The following is a 22,150-nucleotide window of genomic DNA, read 5'->3' on the forward strand; positions in this document are numbered from 1 at the left end:
GAAGAAACTATGACAACGTTAGATGTTTTTGACTAATTGGTTTATTGGTTTTACACCATTTTAATCTCGTCTTTCATGACACGAGGACGCCGCGGTTTCTTTTCACAGCATCCCTTTTTACCATTATTGTCTTTCAATTTTAAGAACTTACCGACTAGAGTCTTTGAATTTGAACTACCTATCTTTATCATCGCAATAGCACGAATATTTATTGTAGAAAAAAATTGTACCTGTTTTTCATGATCAGTTAACCTCTTTACCTTCGGCAATTTTCACAAAAAGCACCAAAAGCTCTAAAAAATGCAATAAAAATTGCGAAAAAATGCATAGCAAATATGCATGGCAAATTTGCAAATAGAAGTGTTTTTACAATCTTCGTAGTTGTCATAGTATTTTTTTTATTATATTTATTTCTAAGAGATATCAGTGATCCTTAAGTTTTTACTCAGGGTCTCAGGCAAAAATACTAATTGTGAGCATAATTTTTTTTTTCTGAATACTATATAATTATAAATCTTGCTTGTCAAGTTATTTCTTAATAATATACTTTAAGAATTAAATAAAAGGAATTTAAATTGTATTTTTCGATTTTCTTATATGTTTTGTCTAGTCTTCATGTTGTATTTTATTAGAGATACTACAATTGATTTGTAATTCTCTGTTCACTTAATAGTACTTTTTAATGGAAGTGTGTACAGGATGTTCCGAAAAGACTATTTCTTCGATAAATTTCTTGAGTCACAAATGAAGTGTAAAAAAAAGGATCACAAATTAGTTCTTAAGTTGAGAAAAAGAAAATCAAAACGTGACCAATCATCAATTGAAAAGATGAGATAAGAAATGCATGTGTAATTGCTGAAAAAACATAGGGGAATTGAAAGACATTTTAAACTTCATTCGGCAATCAAACTGGTTTTAAAACTTTAATTCCGTTTGTCTTAATAGCGATTCTTAAGATTTTCATATCGTTTTTTCCAGCTCTTAAACGGTAGTTTGCGATCCCTAATTTGTATATATATTTTTAAACTATATTCTTAAAGATTATTCCAAAATTATATATAAGGACATAGAGTACGGAACACTCTACATCATAGAATCAAGATGTTCAGTTCAAGATTCTATAATCAAGATGTTTCAGTTTTCATAATTATGCATTGCATTGAATTTCAATAATTGTAGTAAAAGATATATATATATATATATATATATATATATATATATATATATATATATATATATATATATATATATATATATATATATATATATATATATATATATATATATATATATATATATATATATTGTATAAGAAACTTGAAAAATAAAAAAATAACAGTCTAAGTATGGTCCCCCCCAATAAATTTTATCTGACGACGCCAATGTATTGTAGTACCTTCCAATGCAACTGAAAAGGGCACGAGAGGGAAAAGGCCAAAGGATGATTGGCAATTATGATGGTTGACCGTGTATTGCTAATCGTAAAAGGCAGTAGATATTTAAATTCGTCATAAGTTATTACGTCGGATTACTACTTCCGACTGATTTTTACACCTAAGCTTCAAAAAACGCACTATCCAATATTATTATACTTGTAATGTTTTCAATGTAACACATTCTTTTAATCTAACTTTTAAAGAAATAAACAACAAATGAATTCGTGATACTCCACAAGCTTGCTATGTTGCTACCCAATAAAATAACGAATTTACACTAATAAGGGATAACACTCAAAACATGGCTAACCTTACACTTAATTTATGCTGTGATATTAATTTTGTTAAATTTGTTTTAGGCTCACGACCTGTTAGACTTTATAAATTATAGAAAACTCTTATGAAGTGTAAAATTATACATAAATTTAAACACAAATCGCAATAGTAGAACTTTCTGGAATATCAAACCTGTTCGCACATCTCCTCGTAATCATAACATGGAGAGATACATCGAGAGTTTTTTTTTAAATTTCCCCCTGTTTTAGGAAGCTTGTTTTTGTCTACATTCAATCAACCATTCTTTGTCCCAGAGAAACTACGTGTCGAAATATTACTTATTACGTTAAGCCGTTCTTACTTTTCCCGTTAATTGGTTATACTATAGCCTACGTCACAGGTCGTGTTATTCCTACTAAATTCGACTAGTAAACACCATTTTCTGCGAACCTAATTTCTAGCAACAAGTAAACATTAAACGAAGTGTGTTGTTATAAGTCGCTACTCGTCCGGTTGGAAATTTATTAGTCTAGTTCCGTTTGAAATAACTTATTTTGTTGTTTTATCTAAGTTTACGAATTTAATAAACATATTTAAAACTCAGCTTATTAATTAAACTAAAAGGTAAATATTATTCCTAGTAAAATTTTCGGAGTGGAAGTAGTTGTGTTTTTTTCATATTATACCCAATTTTGTGCTTTGTACTTTCGTTTTTAAAAAAACAGTTTTGTGCTTTTTTAATCCATTCATAAAAAAAAAGTTATTTTTCTCAATTTTCAGAATAATTTAGCCCTAAGTAAAATTTCATACTTTAAAACTTGAGTTTTATTTGCGGTGCTAATAATTTAATATTGAAAATATGTTCTGTAAAATATGTTGTGATTCAAAATGCATATTTCCAGATAACAACGAAATGGTACATCCTCTGTTTGTAAACTGATTTAATATTGTCATATTTTCTTTAAAACTATATTACTTAATAAAAATTTTCTACAAAATTCTATACAAAATTTTTGATATACATATACATGCATTTTAGTATAAGAAGAAGCAACGATACTTACATTTTAAGAAAAAATATGCCTCATAACTTTTAATTTTGTAAAAAAACAAAATTTTGCTGAACAAATGTAACTAAAAGGTATTTTTTGCACAAATTTTGAAGAAAAAATTTTTTTTTCAATTAAATTATTTTATTAAAAGTCACATCAAGTCATATAGTCACCCATTTTATATCTTACTTAAGACTGAAACCAAAACTAATTTATACCGGAATTATTATTTATTATTTTTTTCTTGTTAAAAACTTAACATAAACTTAAACTTAACTTAGTAAACTAATTGGTTAAGTTTATGTAAAATTAAACTTAACTTACAAACATAATATCCATCTTGGTAACCACACTTCTTTTAAATAATTTCACTAAATTTCTAAGTTATAATAACTCCACTCTTTAGTAAATGGATGCTTATTTATGTATGTTGCCGGAAAAGTGTGAAATCTGGCATTGAGCATAATGCCAATGCATTTTGAGGAGTCACAAAATTAATAATAATTCGATTAACTTGGGTATAAATTCATCAGGGATGTGTGGGCCATTTTCCAGTGTACACTATACAATTACTCACTCTTCCGAAATTGAGTTTTTAAGGTAAAGGACCACTGTTAGGTATGCTCTCACCTAGTATTCACTTCCACTTTTAATTAAATATTATTAATAACAACCAAATACATTGGTTAAAGTAAAATTTTCGGTTCCTAAAAAAGGTATCTACACTATCTACTTTATTTATGTCGCACTAGGGATACACAATGGGGTATTTGTGACGGTCTAGGAAACATCCATGAAGATGATCCGAAGACATGCCCTCACAATTTTGATTTCTGCGGAAGTAATGGCTTCCTTGCTTTGGTAGTTGACTACCTGAGCGGTAGACCAGGTAACGAGGATACACACCGCCCACCATCGGTCCGTACGCAGGAAATAAAGAAAGTTGTGTTTCATAACGAATGTGTTTCGTAAAGAATGATTGAATAAAGAAAATTTTTTTCTTCTTTTTTAAGTTGTCAAATTAGTAATAATTTTTAGAATAAGAGAGCAAAAAATAATTCACTGTTTCCTTTGCTATGTTTTTCATACTTTAACAGAAGAGTATTTGTCATTGCATGCAATTCATGGATAAAATATAGTATATTATTCTCATATTTCATATTAAAAATGCCTTCATCGAGTATAAAAACTGGCCCTAGATCTCCTCCATAAGATAACATCATCATCTGAATATTAATTTACCTACCAATAAAGTCTCACAGTTATAGATATATAATTCTTTGGTTGAGCACACAAAGAGAGTTGCAGTCTATGCTGCTCCCCATTACCTATTCTTAGTTCATCATAGACCGAGCAAGGAGTTAGTTCACAAGTGATTAAATTTCAAAATGGTCGGATCACGCTATTGGTCAAAGATAACAGCAATACTTGTGTGATGAAAATGTTATGCATCAGCTGGCTTCAGTGGCGCAGTTTTGGGGACAAAACCCCTTCCAACAGTTAGCCTAATGGCAAGGAGACTCTAACCCCTGAGCCAATGAAAAAATTTCAATTTGCTGAACAATTTCTTGAGATCTAGCGAAAAACTCAAAATGTAAAATTAACATTAAGGGGTCCAAACTTTGGAGCGCTCTCCTCACAAAACTATTGGGGCCATATTTCCCAGATTGCGGCTACCCCTATATTTTGGAGGTTAGAAATATGAATTCGTCGAAAAAAGGTATGTTTATTCAGAGAAAATGTATCGTTTGCATCCATTAATTATCATATTTAAAGTCACCCTCTCGAGTCACTAAGATTGAGTCCTAGATCCGATCATTAAATCAAAAGTAATTCAGGGTGGTCCGCTTTTTATCTTTAATGTTATTTATTTATTTTGGTATTTATTAAATCAACTTGGTGATTCAACTTGTTTTGTTGTCATTCACAAGCAGCATTTAAGGGGGTATTTTCCAACAAGATAACGCTCGTCCTTATACTGCTGTTGTAACCCACCACAGAATGTCGTCATGTTTACTTTTCCTTCAAGATCACCAGATCTTTCACCAATCGAGTACATGGGACATATTTGGACGACAACTTCAACGTCATCCATGACAAGCATTAACTATCCCCGCATTGACTGGCCAAGTGCATCAAGCATGGAACTCCATTCCACGAAACAACATACGGCATCTGTATGACACATGCCCGTTTGTATGCTTGAATTCAAAATTCTGGTGGTAACAGTGGTTATTCGTGTACAGTCCGCAAAAAAAAACGAATCACCCTGAATAACTTTCGTTCTAATGATCGGATTTTCACGAACTAAGTGTCAATCTTAATGGTTTCTGGGGGTGACCTCAAATATGTTAATTAATTAGTGCTAACTATTAATTAAGTTACGAAATCAGACACAAAAACGTACTTTCTCTGAATAAACATATATTTTTTTTACATATTTGGAATCTAGACACTTGAATTAGGGGGGGTAGACAAAATTTTAAAAAAATTGGGTGGTAAATTGGGCCGCAATAAAGGTTTATATATTTGGCGATAGTCCAGAGAACCGCCAAAAAAAGTCGCCTGCGCAAATAAATATTTTAAGATAACCCATTGACTAATTCAAAAGAGGAGTGCTTAATTTTACTAGGTTGCTATGCAACCAAGCTCTGATTGTAAAAAAATTGAAATAATGTTCAGTGATTGCTCGGAGGGGTTTAATTTATTGTTAATAGAAAATATCTCAAAGTTTCTTGGCAATAAACAATTTTTTTAGGGGATTTCTGTCCAAAAAGCAAAAAAAAAAAAAATATTTTAATCTCCTTTGAAAAGTAAATTTGAATCGATTTATAAATTATTTATGATAGTTTTTAGAATTTAAATACATGAACTTTTTATCTGATATTATTTAGATTACACTGTTTTTACTATATTTATTCGAGAATTTTATACTAAAATCAAATGAACATAACTTATTATAGCTATATACGAAATTTTAGAGATAATCATTTTTACAGCTTTAATCGAGTCTTCTAGGCAAGAAAGTTTGAAGAAAAAAAAAGTGCTTGAAAAATAAAATGTGGATTGTATAATAATTCTAATGCACATTCACAAGGTTTTCTATAATTTACGATATTTATTTTTTCTGTAACTCAAGGAATTGCTGAATGTTTCGTGGCATTTTAAAAAGATTGAAATATGTTATGTTTAAGAATAAGATATTGAAATAATATGTTGCATATTGTAGGATTCATAGTTTAAAAAATCGCTTCATTCTACTAGATATTTAGGTTACAACGTTTTCTTTGGATAAAGATGATTAGCAAATAGCATCCTCATGTTTCGATACATTCTGAAACTTATACGTTCGCAAATTCGCCATAAAATGTCGCGCAGCATATTCTTCATTTACGATTAGCTACATTTACCACCAAATATGGTTATTTTTGTTTTCTTATATATATCTGATGCTCTCTTTTTAAACAGAGCTCGTAAGATCCTTAAGATACTGAAATGGGGGCACAAAAACTTAAAAGATAAAAAATTTAATTTCATTAACTCAAAATATCTGGTGTCAAAATGTTGATTTTTAAGTTAAATATAACTTTCACAATATTGATGTTCTTACGTTTTCAAAGACCACATGAATCCTGATAAAATATTAAAATGCATATGTTTACTTTAACGAGTGTAAAATCTTTATCAAAATAATGATCAAGATCCAAATGTAAAGCAGTATAATTGACGATAAAAATTCAAATGGCTTCAAAACAAATGAAGAGGGAAGTAAAAGTCGACATGTTTCGAGATTTCAAATATAATCGCCCATTCTCAAGACTTGTCAGGCTTGGATAACTTGTGACTTTTATTTTTGGACGCTCAAAACATGTCTATTTTTACTATTATCTATTATTTTTTTTAAATCAATGAAGTTTTTATATTTTCGATTCAGTTTCTTGGGATTATCCATTTAGTTACACAACATATTAAATTATTTCACTCGATATTTAAATAAGGTTTACATATGTTATAGGCACAGGTACTTAGATTGAAAAAATAATAATTCACTACTTTGTAAAAAAATCAATGCAGTAAAAAAAAAATTTTTTTTTTTGCTGCAAGCCTTAACATTTTAATTTAAGGTCAAAAAAAATTCCGTTTACAATTGAAATTTCAAAAGTCGAATGTGAAAATGGAATGTCCCCTAGTACCAGGAATCGAAATTAAATAGTTACAAGGACAACTTTTTTAAACAAGTTAGCGTTTCTGTCCTACTCGAAGTTGTTTGAAAAGGTATTTTTTATACAGTCAAACCCCGCTATAGTGAACCTTCAAGGGACCGAAATTTCTGTTCACTATATCCGTTACGCAGGCAATTTAACTAATGGTTCCCAAACTCCTCCCTTTTATTACACATTTAAATAAAAGACTGAAAAATATTATGTAGTAGCAAAAAATGTGTTATTTTTCATTACTCATCGTCTTGCGTACAAATAAAAATTAGTAATCTTTAGCTGATGAACATCCTTAACATCAGATATGGAAACACTTCACGACTCAGATAATTTTTCGCGAATTTCTGTTATTCCGCTTCTTAAACCTGCCATTCGAGCACATAAAAGTAGTCTCTCTATATGATTTCAAAAATCGGTATACATATTTATTTTGAAGTAGAAATTTCAAAATTATTGCAAAAAAAAGGGGGGGAAATCAGTCGAAGACAAAAAAAAGGTCATTATATCCAACTTCCTCACTTTTTTGGTTCACTATATCCACAAAAAATAACATTATACGTACATAGCAAGGCACGGGACCGAACATTTCGTTCACTATATCCGGGAGTTCACTATAAACCGTGTTCACTATAGCGGGGTTTCACTGTATATCGATTCCAAAGTTTATTCTACATATATTTCAGGGTATACTTTCGGAGTATTTCGATCGAGTTTAATTTTACACCCCTATTTGCTTAAAATTATTAAATAATTTACTTAAAATAAATTATTCAAGCTACATGATTTAATGCATTTATAGTATAATAATAAACGGAGCTTCCAACGCATATCCTTAATCTTAATACCGCTATCATTAAATAAATGGAATAAGCTTAGATAAATAATAAAAGTTAATTTTTCCCTCGTTTTAATTTTCAAGGAATAATATGTTTCGATCAAACAGATTTCATTCTGGAAATAGCAAAATTATTAAGTAGGTCCCTTGGAGCAATATCATTCTTATCCTCTTTTGACGAAATATAGGAAAAATTAGTTTTCACAGTTTCTGTAAAAAGTATGTTAGCCTACTTGCCACGTTTTTTTTTTAATTTTTTTTTATTAAAATAAGTTCGGAAATTGCGTATTTTTTATAGCACTTTTTTTAAAAATCAGATGACTCTAAAATTGGCACAGCTTCGGAATCCTTACAAATTTCAATTTTTAGTATTTCTGCTTAACAAAATAAGGCATTTTCCTGATAATAAATTATACTACAATAATATCTTGGAAATCATGCTAAAGTAAAAAATTAAACAAAATAGTTTAGTATATTATCAGAAAAAAAATCTACTTGGTATCATAAAGAGTAAAAGATGTAATGAAATAATTAGTGAATCACACTTGGGCAGATAATTAAAAATTTAATTTCACAACCAAGATAGTAGGACGACATTTAAGATACTGAGATATTTTAAGACACTAAAAAAATTGGCTACGTATTCCACAGCTGTTCGGTATCTTTATCCTCTTTGTAGTGACTTATAAAACATCAACACTATTTTAGATAATCTAAGTTGAAGTCACAAGAAACAAAAAAAAAAGACAATCAATAATTTATATTCTTTTTTCAAATAAAAATAGTATGCTAAGTAAATAATCAGCTGTTTTGCCTTAAATAATTCTAAACAGCTGAATGTTTTTAATTTCTTAACAAGGTATTATTCTTAGCTAGCAGACAATAATTCTTTAAAAAAAAACTTGACTATAATTTAAAAAGGAAACCTAAATTAAAGAAAATCTAAATTAAAGTTCCAAAAACATTTATTAGTATATTAATGAAGAAATAATAAGCGTAAAATGGTAAAGAATAAGATTTTTAAAATGTTAAAATTTAATTAAATAGTTGGTAAAATAGTTCTGCGATACACTTCCGGAAATTTCTTTTAAGATTATGATGATATAGGGTAAACCAACAAATGAAGGAGCATTTCATAGATATTTCTTAGAAATAAGATTTTAAACGTTTTAATTTAGATTGATTAGTAACAGTATCTTACTACCTAACAATAGGAAGTCATCTAACAATGCATTTAGTTACCTGGTCTTTGAGTCTTCTCTGGAAAAAGTTTTGAATTTGTTAGTATCTGTTCAACGCCTTGTTTCTTTGACAAAATTATAACTTCAGTGTTTGTTGTTATCCGTTTAAACTACAATTAATTGCATATAATAATGCTTTTTTTTCTCATTGTGAAAAAAAGAATTCAAAATATGGTCATTGAAGTTACGTTTTATTTATTTTAAGCATCATAACATAAGCAAGTACTGAGATTAGGGGGTGTTTATTAACTGGATTACCGAACGATGAAAAACCAATGAATAAACAAGTGTTCTTTTACTGGGATTTTTTCAAGTTAATGAAAATAAAAGAAAATTTTAATTTTCTTGTACTTTTTGTCATATTATAAATCAAAATTATGTTAAAAAAAAAAAAAAAAAAAAAAAAAACTTCTAACCAGTGAAGGAACGGGCATGTTCCTTCACTGAGAATAGATTTCCCAGTGAATGAATAGTATGTGTGAAATATGATTTTACATGGATAATTAGTAGTTCAGCGACATAGAGGACTCCTAAAATTCAGTTAAATGTTGTATGAATAGTTCCTATAACAACTTCATTTAAATATGCAAATTTAATTTCTAAATTTATTTAAAGAATTATAATAATAATTAATTTATTATTTATCTTTATAAATGTAGTGATTAGTTATTACATCATACCTTAGACACCTTAATAAACTATGTTTATTAACTAAATATAGCAACTAAATATAATAATAAAAGCTTGAATGGAAAATTTTCTTACAGGATTTTGTGCCAATAATTAGCTAAATTATTATCTTATTGCCGTCTTTAATGTCCTAACGGGAACTGGTAGGAAAAATCCATTTAAAGACAATTATCTAGGTGAAAAATGGATGAAGTTTTTTTTAAGGCGACATCCACCGATAACTCAGTGCAATGCGAAGATAATTTCAAAAGGCAAAACTTCCCTTAGAGAATAATATTCGAAATACTGGTTTTAAGAACTTCAGAAGAATCTTTAGGAGGGAAGTATCCGCTTCCCTCCTAAAGCTTCCTTTTATAAAGTGATTGCATTTACAATGCGAATGAAACAAGAGTTGAATACTGCCCTTAAACGGGAAAAATCTTCAGCCCTAAAAATTATAAGGATTTATATTCTAAAGTACGTAGGAAAGAAAAAGTACCTTTATTGGAAGTTTTTCCTTACAGAAGAATTCGTTGAGATATTACAGAATCAGTCCCTGCTACATATTTCATTGGAAAAAGCTATTCATGAAATGAAACGATGACCGCAGCAACATTTTACAAATGTATTGCAAATGTTTCTACCCATGACTAAATAAAAATGCAATCAAATTCCATATTTTGCTTCTTCTGGATAGGTATAAATCTCATATCAATTTGATACTGAGCAAGTTTTGTTCCTCAAAACAAATTTTCTGGTTTAGTTTTCTACCTAATTCATGGAAATCTCTCGTTAGATCTTGAAAACAAAAGAATTGTAAAACAATATGTCTAGAAACTTTTACGTCCATTTTTAAATAAGATTTGAGGCATCAACTGATGAAGTTAAAATGCTTTTATGAAATGCGATATTTTTCCATTCGATGTAGAAAACGTTGACTGTAACAAATGCATGCAAAACTGACACCTAGAGTTAATGAGCAAGACAACTTATCAACAAAACACATGCTTTGAGAGTAACGATGCGCTATTTCTTCAGAAGCTTGAGAAGGAAATCTCACAAGTTATGGTGCAAATTTTTAAAGGAACATTGACAGAAAAGTTTAATCTCCCAAATATCCAATAGCCTGTGCTTTTTTCATTATTGAAGAATTTATTTCAAAAAGAACAATTGTATAATAAAATTTTGGCTCTGAAGCTGAGACAACTAACATTAATAATGAAAGTATCTTGAAAACTGATTTTGAGATAAGTCCTCTTGAGGCATTGTTAGTTGCAAAAACAATTGGTTTTATAAGTAACTACTAGATATAAGTCAATGAGGGATGGGTTTTACTCAAACTTCGAAACTCCTTTTTCTCATTTATTATCCAGTGAGGAATTCTGGCAATGGAACTGGAAAATCAAAAGAAATTTCGGCGATACATTTACATTGGCCCAAAATTTGGAAAAAAGAGGAAGGTTAAATCAAAAGAAAAAGAAATAAATTACTCATGACGAAGAGAAAAAAAAATACTTAAACAGATCTAAAAAAAAAAAGTTTAAAAAATATGGGGAAAATAGTAAACAAAAAAATGATCGAATTATAATAATAATAAAAACATCATCGGATTACACAATGATAAACATTCATAATTTAGAACGGACTATTAAACTGTGAGAAAAAAATGAAAAACATTTTTTTAAAATTATGTATTCAAACATATTTTACTTTCCATTCCATGACTGAAAAAAAAAGTAATATTTTCCACATTAACTATGGTTATATGTCGTAATTCCAAGAAAAATCTTGTTTTTAGACATTTGTGTGGCCTATGGATTCCTAACGAGCATCAAACATTCTCAAAATTAAGTGTTCATTCACTGGAAAATTTAGTGTTTATTCACTGGTAAGAACTGTTCCTTCACTTGGTCATCTTACTACTTATTATTTAAACCACCAAAAGCTTAAAACAATACTATGTAAGTTATCTAACTTTTTTTTTACATAATTTGCATTTAATAACAAATATGTCGACACCATCATTTAGCTAAAATTACAAATTTTGAAATTTTTATTAATTTTTTTTAAAGGCAAGCTAAGCTTAAGTGTTCTTTCATTGTTTAGTTTACCCTATAAGATGTTGAGAAATTTGCGATGTTGTGAGAGATGCTTAAAAATGTTAACTACGTATTTTTATTAATATTTATAAAATATATATTCAAGAAATTGATAAATATATTATTCCAAATCTATGCATACGTATGTATGTTATTGAAATTGTATCAGTTATTGAAAAACAAAATAAGAAAAATAAAAAATAATCACAGTAAATAAGCACAATCTGGTGTATAATCATATTCTATCAGAAGCACGCTTTCTTAAAACTAGACATTTGTTGAATAAAGTGTTTTTTATTCAAAATTCTTTACTAAATTGGAAATAAATTATTAAATGATTAAAAAAGAAACATCGTATTTTATAGTGTGAAAGAAATAAAAATAAAAAGATTAGCAAACGATTATTAGCGAAAAAAATATGAATGAAATTTTACGCTACGCGCGCGAAGTCAAGTTCCTCCCAAGTTTATCACATTTTAATATTAATCGCCCCAATCAGTTAGCCTTTATTGTCGCCAAATTATTTTTTTAAAAATAATTAATTTTAATTTTTCTCAGCTTCTAATAAATAAAAACGGTTGAAACTTTAGATTTTACAACTGAAAAATATGTAGATTAATATGGTGTAAAAAAATTCATACCTTATAATTCAATATTTTTTCATCCTCACTTTAATTAAATAATAAAAAATAATAAATAATTATTAAAAATTATTTTTTGCATGAAATTAGCTTTGGGTAAATGAGTTTTATGAGTGGGTGCAATTGTTTTTTGAATTGCTTCATTAGTTTTGAAAATATGACTGAAAACGCAAAAAGCGAAATTAACATTAAGGGGTATGAACTTTGAATCGCTCTCCTGACCAAACTATGGGGACCACATTTCCCAGATTGCGGCTACCCCCTATATTTTGAAGATAAGAAATCCAAATATGTAAAAAAAATGCATGTTTATTCAGAGAAAGTACGTTTTTGTGTCTGATTTCGTAACTTAATTAATAGTTAGCACTAATTAATTAGCATATTTGAGGTCACCCCCAGGAACCATTAAGATTGACACTTAGTTCGTGAAAATCCGATCATTAGAACGAAAGTTATTCAGGGTGATTCGTTTTTTTTTTTTTGCGGACTGTACAGTATACAAAAGCGATATCCATTGCATCGGAAAAGGCTTTTCTCTTAATTGCATCAATCTGTCATCTTGAAATTTTAATAAGTTACTCAGACAATCGCATTACCGAAATTTTATTGCTCTACAACAGTGTTTCTTAACCTTTTTGATATAATGGACCCCTTTAAAAATTTTTTAAGAAGTCACAGACCACCCCCTGTAAAAAAATTTATTGCAAAAACCATCAATTATTTTTACTTTACTTTATTTTCAATTGAAATAAAATTTGAAGGCTACTTTGTGTTTTTAAAAATGTTACATTTTTATATGGTTTGCGAATGTTCTTTTCCTCATGTTGTGGAGGATTGCTGGGATATCTAAGAAGAAAGAGCAAAGGGACGGCTCATAAAAATTAGGGGTCGATAGAGGGTTATAAAAATAGCAAATCGGACGTAATCAGGGGGTTGCCCCTGATGGTGCAAACTGAAAGCCGGTTGGTGGAGAATGTTAAAAATATGACAGGGATATTAGAGGGTCCGCACTGAATTTGGGATATCTCAATCACCTAGTTTCAAATATGTATGCATTTTCACCTTTTAGAAGAAAAAAAAAGATCAATGTTATTTAAATATTATTGATCCAATCGTCTTAAAAGTGGTCGGCGTACCCCCAAAAATATGACCCATGGACCCCTAAGGGGTCCATGAACCACAGGTTAAGAAACCCTGCTCTACAATAACTTTTCTCTTGGTGTTTGGATTTTTTGTATATATATATATATATATATATATATATATATATATATATATATATATATATATATATATATATATATACAAAAAAATTTTCAGTGAGATCTTGTACATTGGTATGATCGATGTTCACTTTCATGTGAAGATGAATGGTTTCACTTTGCGAATATTTTAGTAGAAATTTGTAAGAAAGGTTTTTAAAGTGCAAAATTAACTTTCTAATTTTCTCTTTACTCTTTTATTAACGTATTTTATTTTCAGAATAAAAAAAAGGTCATAATATGTTATAAATTAAACGTTTTTTTTACTTAATTTGGTACTAACTTTTGCTATGTATAGTTTCAGATAACCAGCATTGGCATTAGACCTAAGCAAACAGATGTCTTCGTAGGGCTAGTGTAGACACACGGCAGTGGGGTTAGTGTGGATATGCCATTGGAAGGAATGTGAATTTGTTACAAATATGACACACTTGATGTCATTTATTTTCTATCTTATAATTATTTTACAGAATAATATACATTTACAAAAGGTAGTTTTAATCTCAGTTAAAAAATTTAGCACGAAACCTTTATATTAATCTACTTTTTAAAGGTTTAAAGAAAAATTAAAGGAGTTGTTTTATCAAGCAAATCAAAAGAATATAATACCGATTGGCCTGTGTAGGGGGCAGGGAACTGTCCCTGCATCAGAAAGGTCCTGGGTTCGAATCCCGGGCAAGGCATGGATGTTTCGTTCTCTCTCTGTGTGTGTTCTATGTCCTTTCTCCTTTGTGTGTGAATGTGACCCGCCCTATAAACGGGTTGCGATTGTGTGAATGGCGTGGTAGAAGTCGAATTCCTGGCCATAGATGGCGCCACTGAAAAACAGGAACAATCGCACAACCAAAACCTGAACAGGCATACGGCGAAAAAAAAAAGAGAAAAAAGAATATAATTCGAGACAGATGAATTAGTGAATGAAATAAAGTTTTTTATACATATTTATTTTTTGTCATACATTAAACTAAGACAGAACAACCGCAAACGGTCCCGTCATCGTTTTTGCCAATTGTTTACAATGCTCCAGTGAGGGAAAGGGAAATATGGCTAAGCTATGCACTCTGTGTGTAGCCCATTCTGACCATTTTATCATCAATTTAAAAATAATATTATTTAAATTGATTCAACTTAAAATTGGTTTTCTACTTTTAAATAAATCAAATTGAATAATAGTTTACTGATTTGCTCTCAAACTGTTTTTCTCTGTGTGGTTAATGCTCTATTTTAATTAATAATTTTATTAAAATATGTTGATATTAAATCTTTAATAAGACTTAGATTTTAATTAACTTTAGCTTTAACCATACCTTTCTGAATTGTCTTAAGCGAATACATAATAAGCTTCCAAATTCGTTGTGTTGTGGGACTAGCGTAAACCAAGCCAACCCCCTTAACAAAATGTTATAGAAAAACTGAACAGCTTTGTAATGCAGGTAAAAGTCCAAATTATTGTTTAAAAAATTCTATAGAGTTGAAAAATAAATTAAACATGGTATTTTGATAAATTAATAAAAACTTTCCACTCTTGCCTCCCTACGAACATTGGTGTTCATGGTATTGGTGAATTTTTTAGAATTTTCACTTATATTTATTCTAACATATAATTAAATATTTTCACAAACGTTTAGTAAATTTACAAATCACAATTGTTTTGTAAAATTAAACATGGTAAATGCTTTTTTTTTCCCAATTATTTATAAGAAATAGATTAAATTTTACAGAATAAATTATAAATATTTTTTTAAGATTTTTTTTCCTGATTAATCAATAAATAGAAACATAATCTATCAAATAAATATAGATGTAAGAACTAGATTATAATTTTAAGATTAAATTTAAATAGATATAAGAAACAGATTAAATTTCATGACTGTTTTTTTCTTTAAGAATAGTCATAATTAATCAATAAGCAGAAAAATAATCGATCAAATGAAAATAAATGTAAGAAATAAAATAAAGTTTAAACTGTAGACAATGACTATTTAAGTATAGTCAATAAACAGAAACGTAAAATCTAATATCGCTCAATGAAAATAAAGACGCAAGTTAAAATAAGCATTTATAAGTCTATAGTTAGTTTTTGTTATGTAATTAAATAATTCTACAAAATTTTAATAAAATCTGAATTTTAAGTAAATTATATAATATTACATCATTCCACATAATTAAAATTGGATTTATTTATTTAGCTCCTCGCTTGATTAAATTTTGAATTTTTTTCTCCCTATTTCTGCTTAAAATACAAGAAAAAATATGAAAAAATATTTCTGAGGCTATATAAAATTAATTACGCTTTAAAAATTGCAATCAAAGTATTAAAAATAATATTTTTAAAAATATCCGTTCAATTTAGAACTTATTAGAAATGTTAAATTAAAGTATATATTTAAATATGAAATTGGTAGATGGCGCCATCATTTTTATTTCAAAAGTAGTATCTTGATGCCGTCAGAAAGTAGGTGGAAAGAGCTAATGTGTGTACAAAGGATTTACTGAAAATGCATTCACACTAGTTCTGGGGAGTTCTTATTTTAGACAAACTATATTCTTGTTTCCTAGCAGCAGACAGCCTCAGACTTTGCGGTGGGGGTGGGGGAGTTCTTACCGTAGACAGACTATAGGCCTTGATTTGTGTTTTAGGCTAGGGGAATAACAAGTGGGAAAAATCCTTAGCCGTTCCAAAAGAATCTTTTACTTGATAAATGAAGGTCACTAATGAAGAGAAAAATTTATTAATTTTGGAAGGAAAAGATTAAAAACTATTCATCTCTCACCATTATTAATGTGATTATCATTTTATTTATTTATTATTTATTTATTTATTATTTTTTTATTATTTATTACTTTTGGACAAAAATTTTTTTTGCCACGTTGCAGAAGTAATTTATTCACCCCAACTCGAACTGGCGCTTCTGGCTAAAGCCAGCCCTGCCGCTAAAACGGTTCACCACTGCTAAGAACGAAATGAGATTTGAAAACTCTAGACACTCTAGTCAGTTAGAAAGCTGTCGAAATTTTGATTGCAAGATTTTTGCCTTACCGACACGAGTTAAGAAAAATTTAGTAAAATCTACTCTCAAATGACAGCTGACAATGGTAAACATATCATTCACCTCTTCTTTTAAATATTACGGCTGCAACTTAAATACCGCATCGCTACAGATAGGAGGAGAGCATAATCATAAAACCATTAAACCTAAACGAATTCCAGGTAACCATCCGTCACCTCACAACAAAATCATTGGTTAGAATCTTTTATACCGTGAACCTAACTTCAAACTGCTGACCTGATCCGTTCTGCCCAAATGAAAACTTCACAAAAGGACTATCACACACATCATCAAACCACTTTCTTAATAAATGCAACTCGACGACCTCAAACAAACAGAATTTTTTTTTCTTCTTCTTCGTCTTCGTTTCAATAAAAATTCATCAATTGTTCGAAGGAGGAACAACTTTCTTATCCGAGCATAATTTCTGTGTCAGCAGGATAAAACAGAAAAGTTGCCGTCGGGCATTTGCAATCAGGTTTAGTAACATTCTGGTTGTCTCTCTCTGTCTTATGGTTTTTAGAAAGCGAAGAGTTAATATACAGATTATAGCAGAACTTTGTCTGAAATAGACAAAAAATGACAGGGTGCTTATACCTTGTCCTCTTAGCTGCCGCTTTGATTTCTCAAGGTGAGTCACTGTTAAAGACATTTTCATTTATAATTATTATTAAAGCGCTTATAAAAATATTAAGATGTTTCAAAGAGAAAAAAAAGGTTAATTAATTGTTTAACTAAATTTTCTAGCTATATTTTTATTTATTTTTTTGGTTAGCATTTATATATTATAAAGCTCCCTGCCCGGAAGTTCTCACAGTATTTAAAGTAATAATAAATTTGTAAATCAAATCAATAATCAAAATGAGCATATGTTTTTAAAATTTTGTAAGCAATTTAAAACACTGCAACATGCTTAATTGCGTATGTATATATAAATACAAGCATGCCACTTCTCTCGTTTTTACGATGTGTATATATATATATATATATATATATATATATATATATATATATATATATATATATATATATATATATATATATATATATATATATATATATATATATATATATATATATATATATATATATATATATATATATATATATATATATATATATATATATATATATATATATATATATATATATATATAATTAGTATTTTAATTTAATAAATTCGATTTACAATGATTTTGACAATTACCATTTATAAACAATTTAAACAAATAACTAAGACTTGATAAATGCGAAATTAAGTTTTTAAGTCCTGTCAATATTAAGCAAATAAAATTCTCACAATCAGTTATTTCACTTCTACTTTAAATATTGTAGGGATCTGAGATTTCCGGTTGTTAGCATTGTAAAGATAAAATACTGTAGAAAATACCGGGCATATGGGTACCAAGAATGTGCACACCGGGTACTGTAATTAAAGCCCATTTTTTGTCATATTTACCAATTTTTTTTAAAAAAAAAGCTTTTAATATTAGCAGAATGAGCTTGGATAATAACCTGGCAAGAATGTATGGGCTATTGTCAATTTTTGTCAACGTTTGTTGCGTATTCTCTACTCCACTCTGTTACTTTTTTGGTAGAAAAGGTCATCATCTAGTTAACAGTTGCCAAGTATTCTCAACAATGCTGTTGTTTTAAGGCTAATATGCCATTGTCATTGCCCATTACACACTCACCCGATATTCTGTACATTGTTGTTTTCTTTAAGGCTAATATGCCATTGCCCATTACACACTCACCCGATGTTCTGTACATTGTTGTTTTCTTTAAGGCTAATATGCCATTGTCATTGCCCATTACACACTCACCCGATATTCTGTACATTGTTGTTTTCTTTAAGGCATAGGCGTGCCAACTTTTTTTTGACTGGGGGGGCGAGCCAATGGAAAGTCATAAGCTTTGCTTGATTTAATATTTTAAAGTTAGTTGTATTATTTTAATATTGTAATTTGTCTAATTGTAATTATCTAAACTATTTCCGTTATTTATGACGACGATGATTTAACTATTACATCCACACCAATTTAGTTAACAAAAAATGATTTATCAATCCAAAACTAATTAAAAAGAAAAAAAGTGTATTAAAATGTAAAAAATTTAATTAATGAATTTTGCAATTTTACTCCTTTAAACTTGTTAATGCTGAGCAATACATTTTGTCGATACATTTTAATCATAATGACATAGAATGGTTTTTCGCTCCTCAAAAACATATTGAATTAAAAATAACTTGTTATTTAAATTTTGATTCTAGCATAGATTGCATAGATCTAGCATAGATTCTAGCATAGATTTTTCAGTTTACAAAAAAATGGAAAATTAACTTTATCATAATTTTAATGATAAGCACATGGTATAAAAACATTAAAATAAATGAAGGAGTAAAAGAGATTGATTTCTAAAATTAAATCTTATTTTAAAATGACTTTGAATTTTAACAAGTCTTCTGATTTTTCTGGTTAATTCCAAGGTAAAGCTTAAAATGTATACAAAGAAAAAAAATACAATTTTAAACATATAAATATGCAGTAATTTAATGAAGTAGAATTAACTTTATCATATTAAGTTTTCATGATAAAGGACTAGGGATGAAAGAATTAAAACAAATGAAGGAATTAATTTCCAGCTCGCCATATTTAAATATGTTTCTTATTTACAGAAGTATAATCTAAACACATTATAAAATTATAACCAAACATTTTATTGTATATTAGAGGCTACGTGCTTTTCTAACTTAACAATGCAATATTATTTTTTGAATTATAGCTATTCGAAACAAAATTGGAGAGCGAAAAAGACTAATGGAAATTTAAAAGAATCTTTCGAAAGACCAAATGATATTGGGAAATTATGTTATATACTTTTAAAATATTTAAAAATTTTCAAGTATAAATTGAATGAAATATATTTAAAGAATTTAAAATGTTCTGACAAAATATAGAGAAAACAATTAACAAAAATATCATTAACATAAGCGTAAAAGCAAAAATCTGATAAAAATGAAATCTAAAAAAATTACTACAACTAAACAAAGACTAAATCTGAAAAATTTGCTGTACTTATTAAAAATTTGTTGTATTATAACATAGTTTTTATTAAGACTTATTATTTTATTAATGAGAATAAAGAGTTACTGGTCACAAAATTAATCACAAAAATTCCCATTTAGCTTAAAAATGTTTGAAAAATAACAAGGACAGAGGAATAGAAATTATTATAGAGAAAATAAAAATCGGAAAAAAAATTATTTTTAAAAATAACTGACAAATAATCAAAGTAAACTACGAAGTTTGAAAATTAAAATGTTCGGAAAAAGCATTTCAATAATACATGACTAAATATAGAAAGTATTTTTTCTTTGGTGCATACTTGGCCATTTTTTTCTTTGGTGCATACTTCTATATTCATTTTTGCATATTTTTAGCTTTCTGAAATTATTTTATAAGAAATAACTTTTTTTTGTACATAAATTTCAAAGTTCTAAAAAAATTTCTGAAGTTAATTTTTAATTTTTAATTGAACTATAGGTTATAGTTTTATTATGTTACGCAAACTAAACGAAAAAAAAATTAGTTATAGAACTTTAAAAATTGGATAAAATGAATTTGAGAGCTGATGATAAAAACGACATGCGACGTGCGTTATTTATGTTAATTGATGAAACAACAATCTTATAACAACAACAATCTTAACGCCAAAGTTTCATTGATATTGTCTATCAAAGAAAATTTTTTTAAACAAAGCTATTAAGGCTACAGGCCATCAAATAAAACCAAAATATTTTGATTCAGATTATTATTATTATCCGGTATACAGAAAGACAGGTATGATGGAATTAACAGGTCAGACACTGAAAATTGTATTTCGAAGGTTTTATAAAATCAAAAAATGGATTTAATATAAAATGCAAGCTTTGAAGAAAGTATAGCTCTGTCTATATATAATATGGTTACCATATGACGTATTAGATTAAATGATATTGTAAAATTGAAAAAAGAATAATAACAGTTGGAGCTAATTTAATTAACTAAGTTATTACTTTATTATTATTTTTAAACTTAATTTTTCAGGCAATTTTAGTAAATATCTGTATTGTTGTATAAATTAAGTTTATAAAACTGGCGCATATATCACTTATGGGCAATGGAAGCTCATAACTTAAAATTAAATAAATAAAGTAATCATAAAAAGTCTTAAATAAAGTATCCCTAGTCAACAAGCTAATTATAATGCAAGTCATGAAGTGTCAATTTCATAAAACTTCTTGAATCTGTTTAATATATAGCTATAAAAAATGAAATTACTTATTGATTTCAAATTAAAAATTTTCAACACGTTTTATAGAAATTTGATGGAATTTTACGGTTTTATGTATCACATATGCTCTCCTTTTAAAAAGCCACTATAAAAAAATATTCAGCAGTTATATAATTACCATCGAGCTAAAAATAAAGTTACGTTACTCCAGTGTGTACAGGGATCTAAAAGTATGGCTATATTTTAAAGAAGATTCTTTTTTGAATAATTTGCCTATTGAAACTTCTGATCAGAAAGGCATGTAAATATATATATTCGCGACGTCATATATGAGTAAACAATCATGACAGGGAACTCTTTATTTATTTGAAATTCCAAAGCAAATATAATACCAAAGAAAAAGGTTATACAGCTTTTTTCCTAAATAAAAAATTCTTTTTAATGGCTTGTCTTGACAATGAATTTTATTTGCTTCGGATTTTTAAAGAGAAAAATAAAATAAACAAAAATATAACACAATAACATATATATAACATATATAACACATAATACATATATAACATATAATATAACACAAAATGCGGAAAAATAAATGAAATTTAAGTAGTTTTATGTGTAGTATTTTTCTCATATTGTTCCAGTTTAATTTATCTGGATTTAAGTCGTAATTGTCATGTTTAAAACGGAAAATAAAAATATTAAATTGATAAAGAGAAATATTCACATTTTTAAGAAATGATGAATTACAATAGTATTGATCGCATTAATTTTTTAATCTCCATCAACAGCATTTATAATTTCAGCATTAAAATTTTTGAAAATTAATACTTTAAATTCAGAAGAAATATTCATGAAAAAAGCTTTCACAAAGTTAATTAACACAATTTTAGCATCCTATGAAATTATGATTAAAAAAAAAAAAAGACTACAAAAATTACGCTGATAATATTTTCCCCTCCAATGTTACGGAATGTGTTTTCCCCTCCAATATTGCCCCATTTTTAAAAATAAGTTTTTTGTTTAATTAAAGTTTTTATTACTGAGAATAATAAAATATTATAAAAATTTTTAATGAACCTTTTTTAAAGAATAATTTT

The 22,150-nt window shown here is 28.1% G+C and overlaps 1 protein-coding gene across 1 annotated transcript in view; it reads left to right on the forward strand.

Annotated features, from left to right (window-relative positions):
- Nucleotides 1-17,231: 17,231 nt before the first annotated feature.
- LOC107445659 (chitin deacetylase 7) overlaps nt 17,232-22,150 on the forward strand; it is a 33,144-nt gene continuing 28,225 nt past the window's right edge. Inside the window, exon 1 of the mRNA XM_016060106.4 lies at nt 17,232-17,409. Coding sequence (XP_015915592.1) covers nt 17,358-17,409 — 52 coding nt within the window. The 5' untranslated portion in view covers nt 17,232-17,357. The remainder of the gene's footprint in view (nt 17,410-22,150) is intronic.

The sequence above is a fragment of the Parasteatoda tepidariorum genome, chromosome 4, assembly GCF_982258835.1.
Source record: "Parasteatoda tepidariorum strain Cologne lab strain chromosome 4, Ptep-v5.0, whole genome shotgun sequence".
NCBI lineage: Eukaryota > Metazoa > Arthropoda > Arachnida > Araneae > Theridiidae > Parasteatoda > Parasteatoda tepidariorum.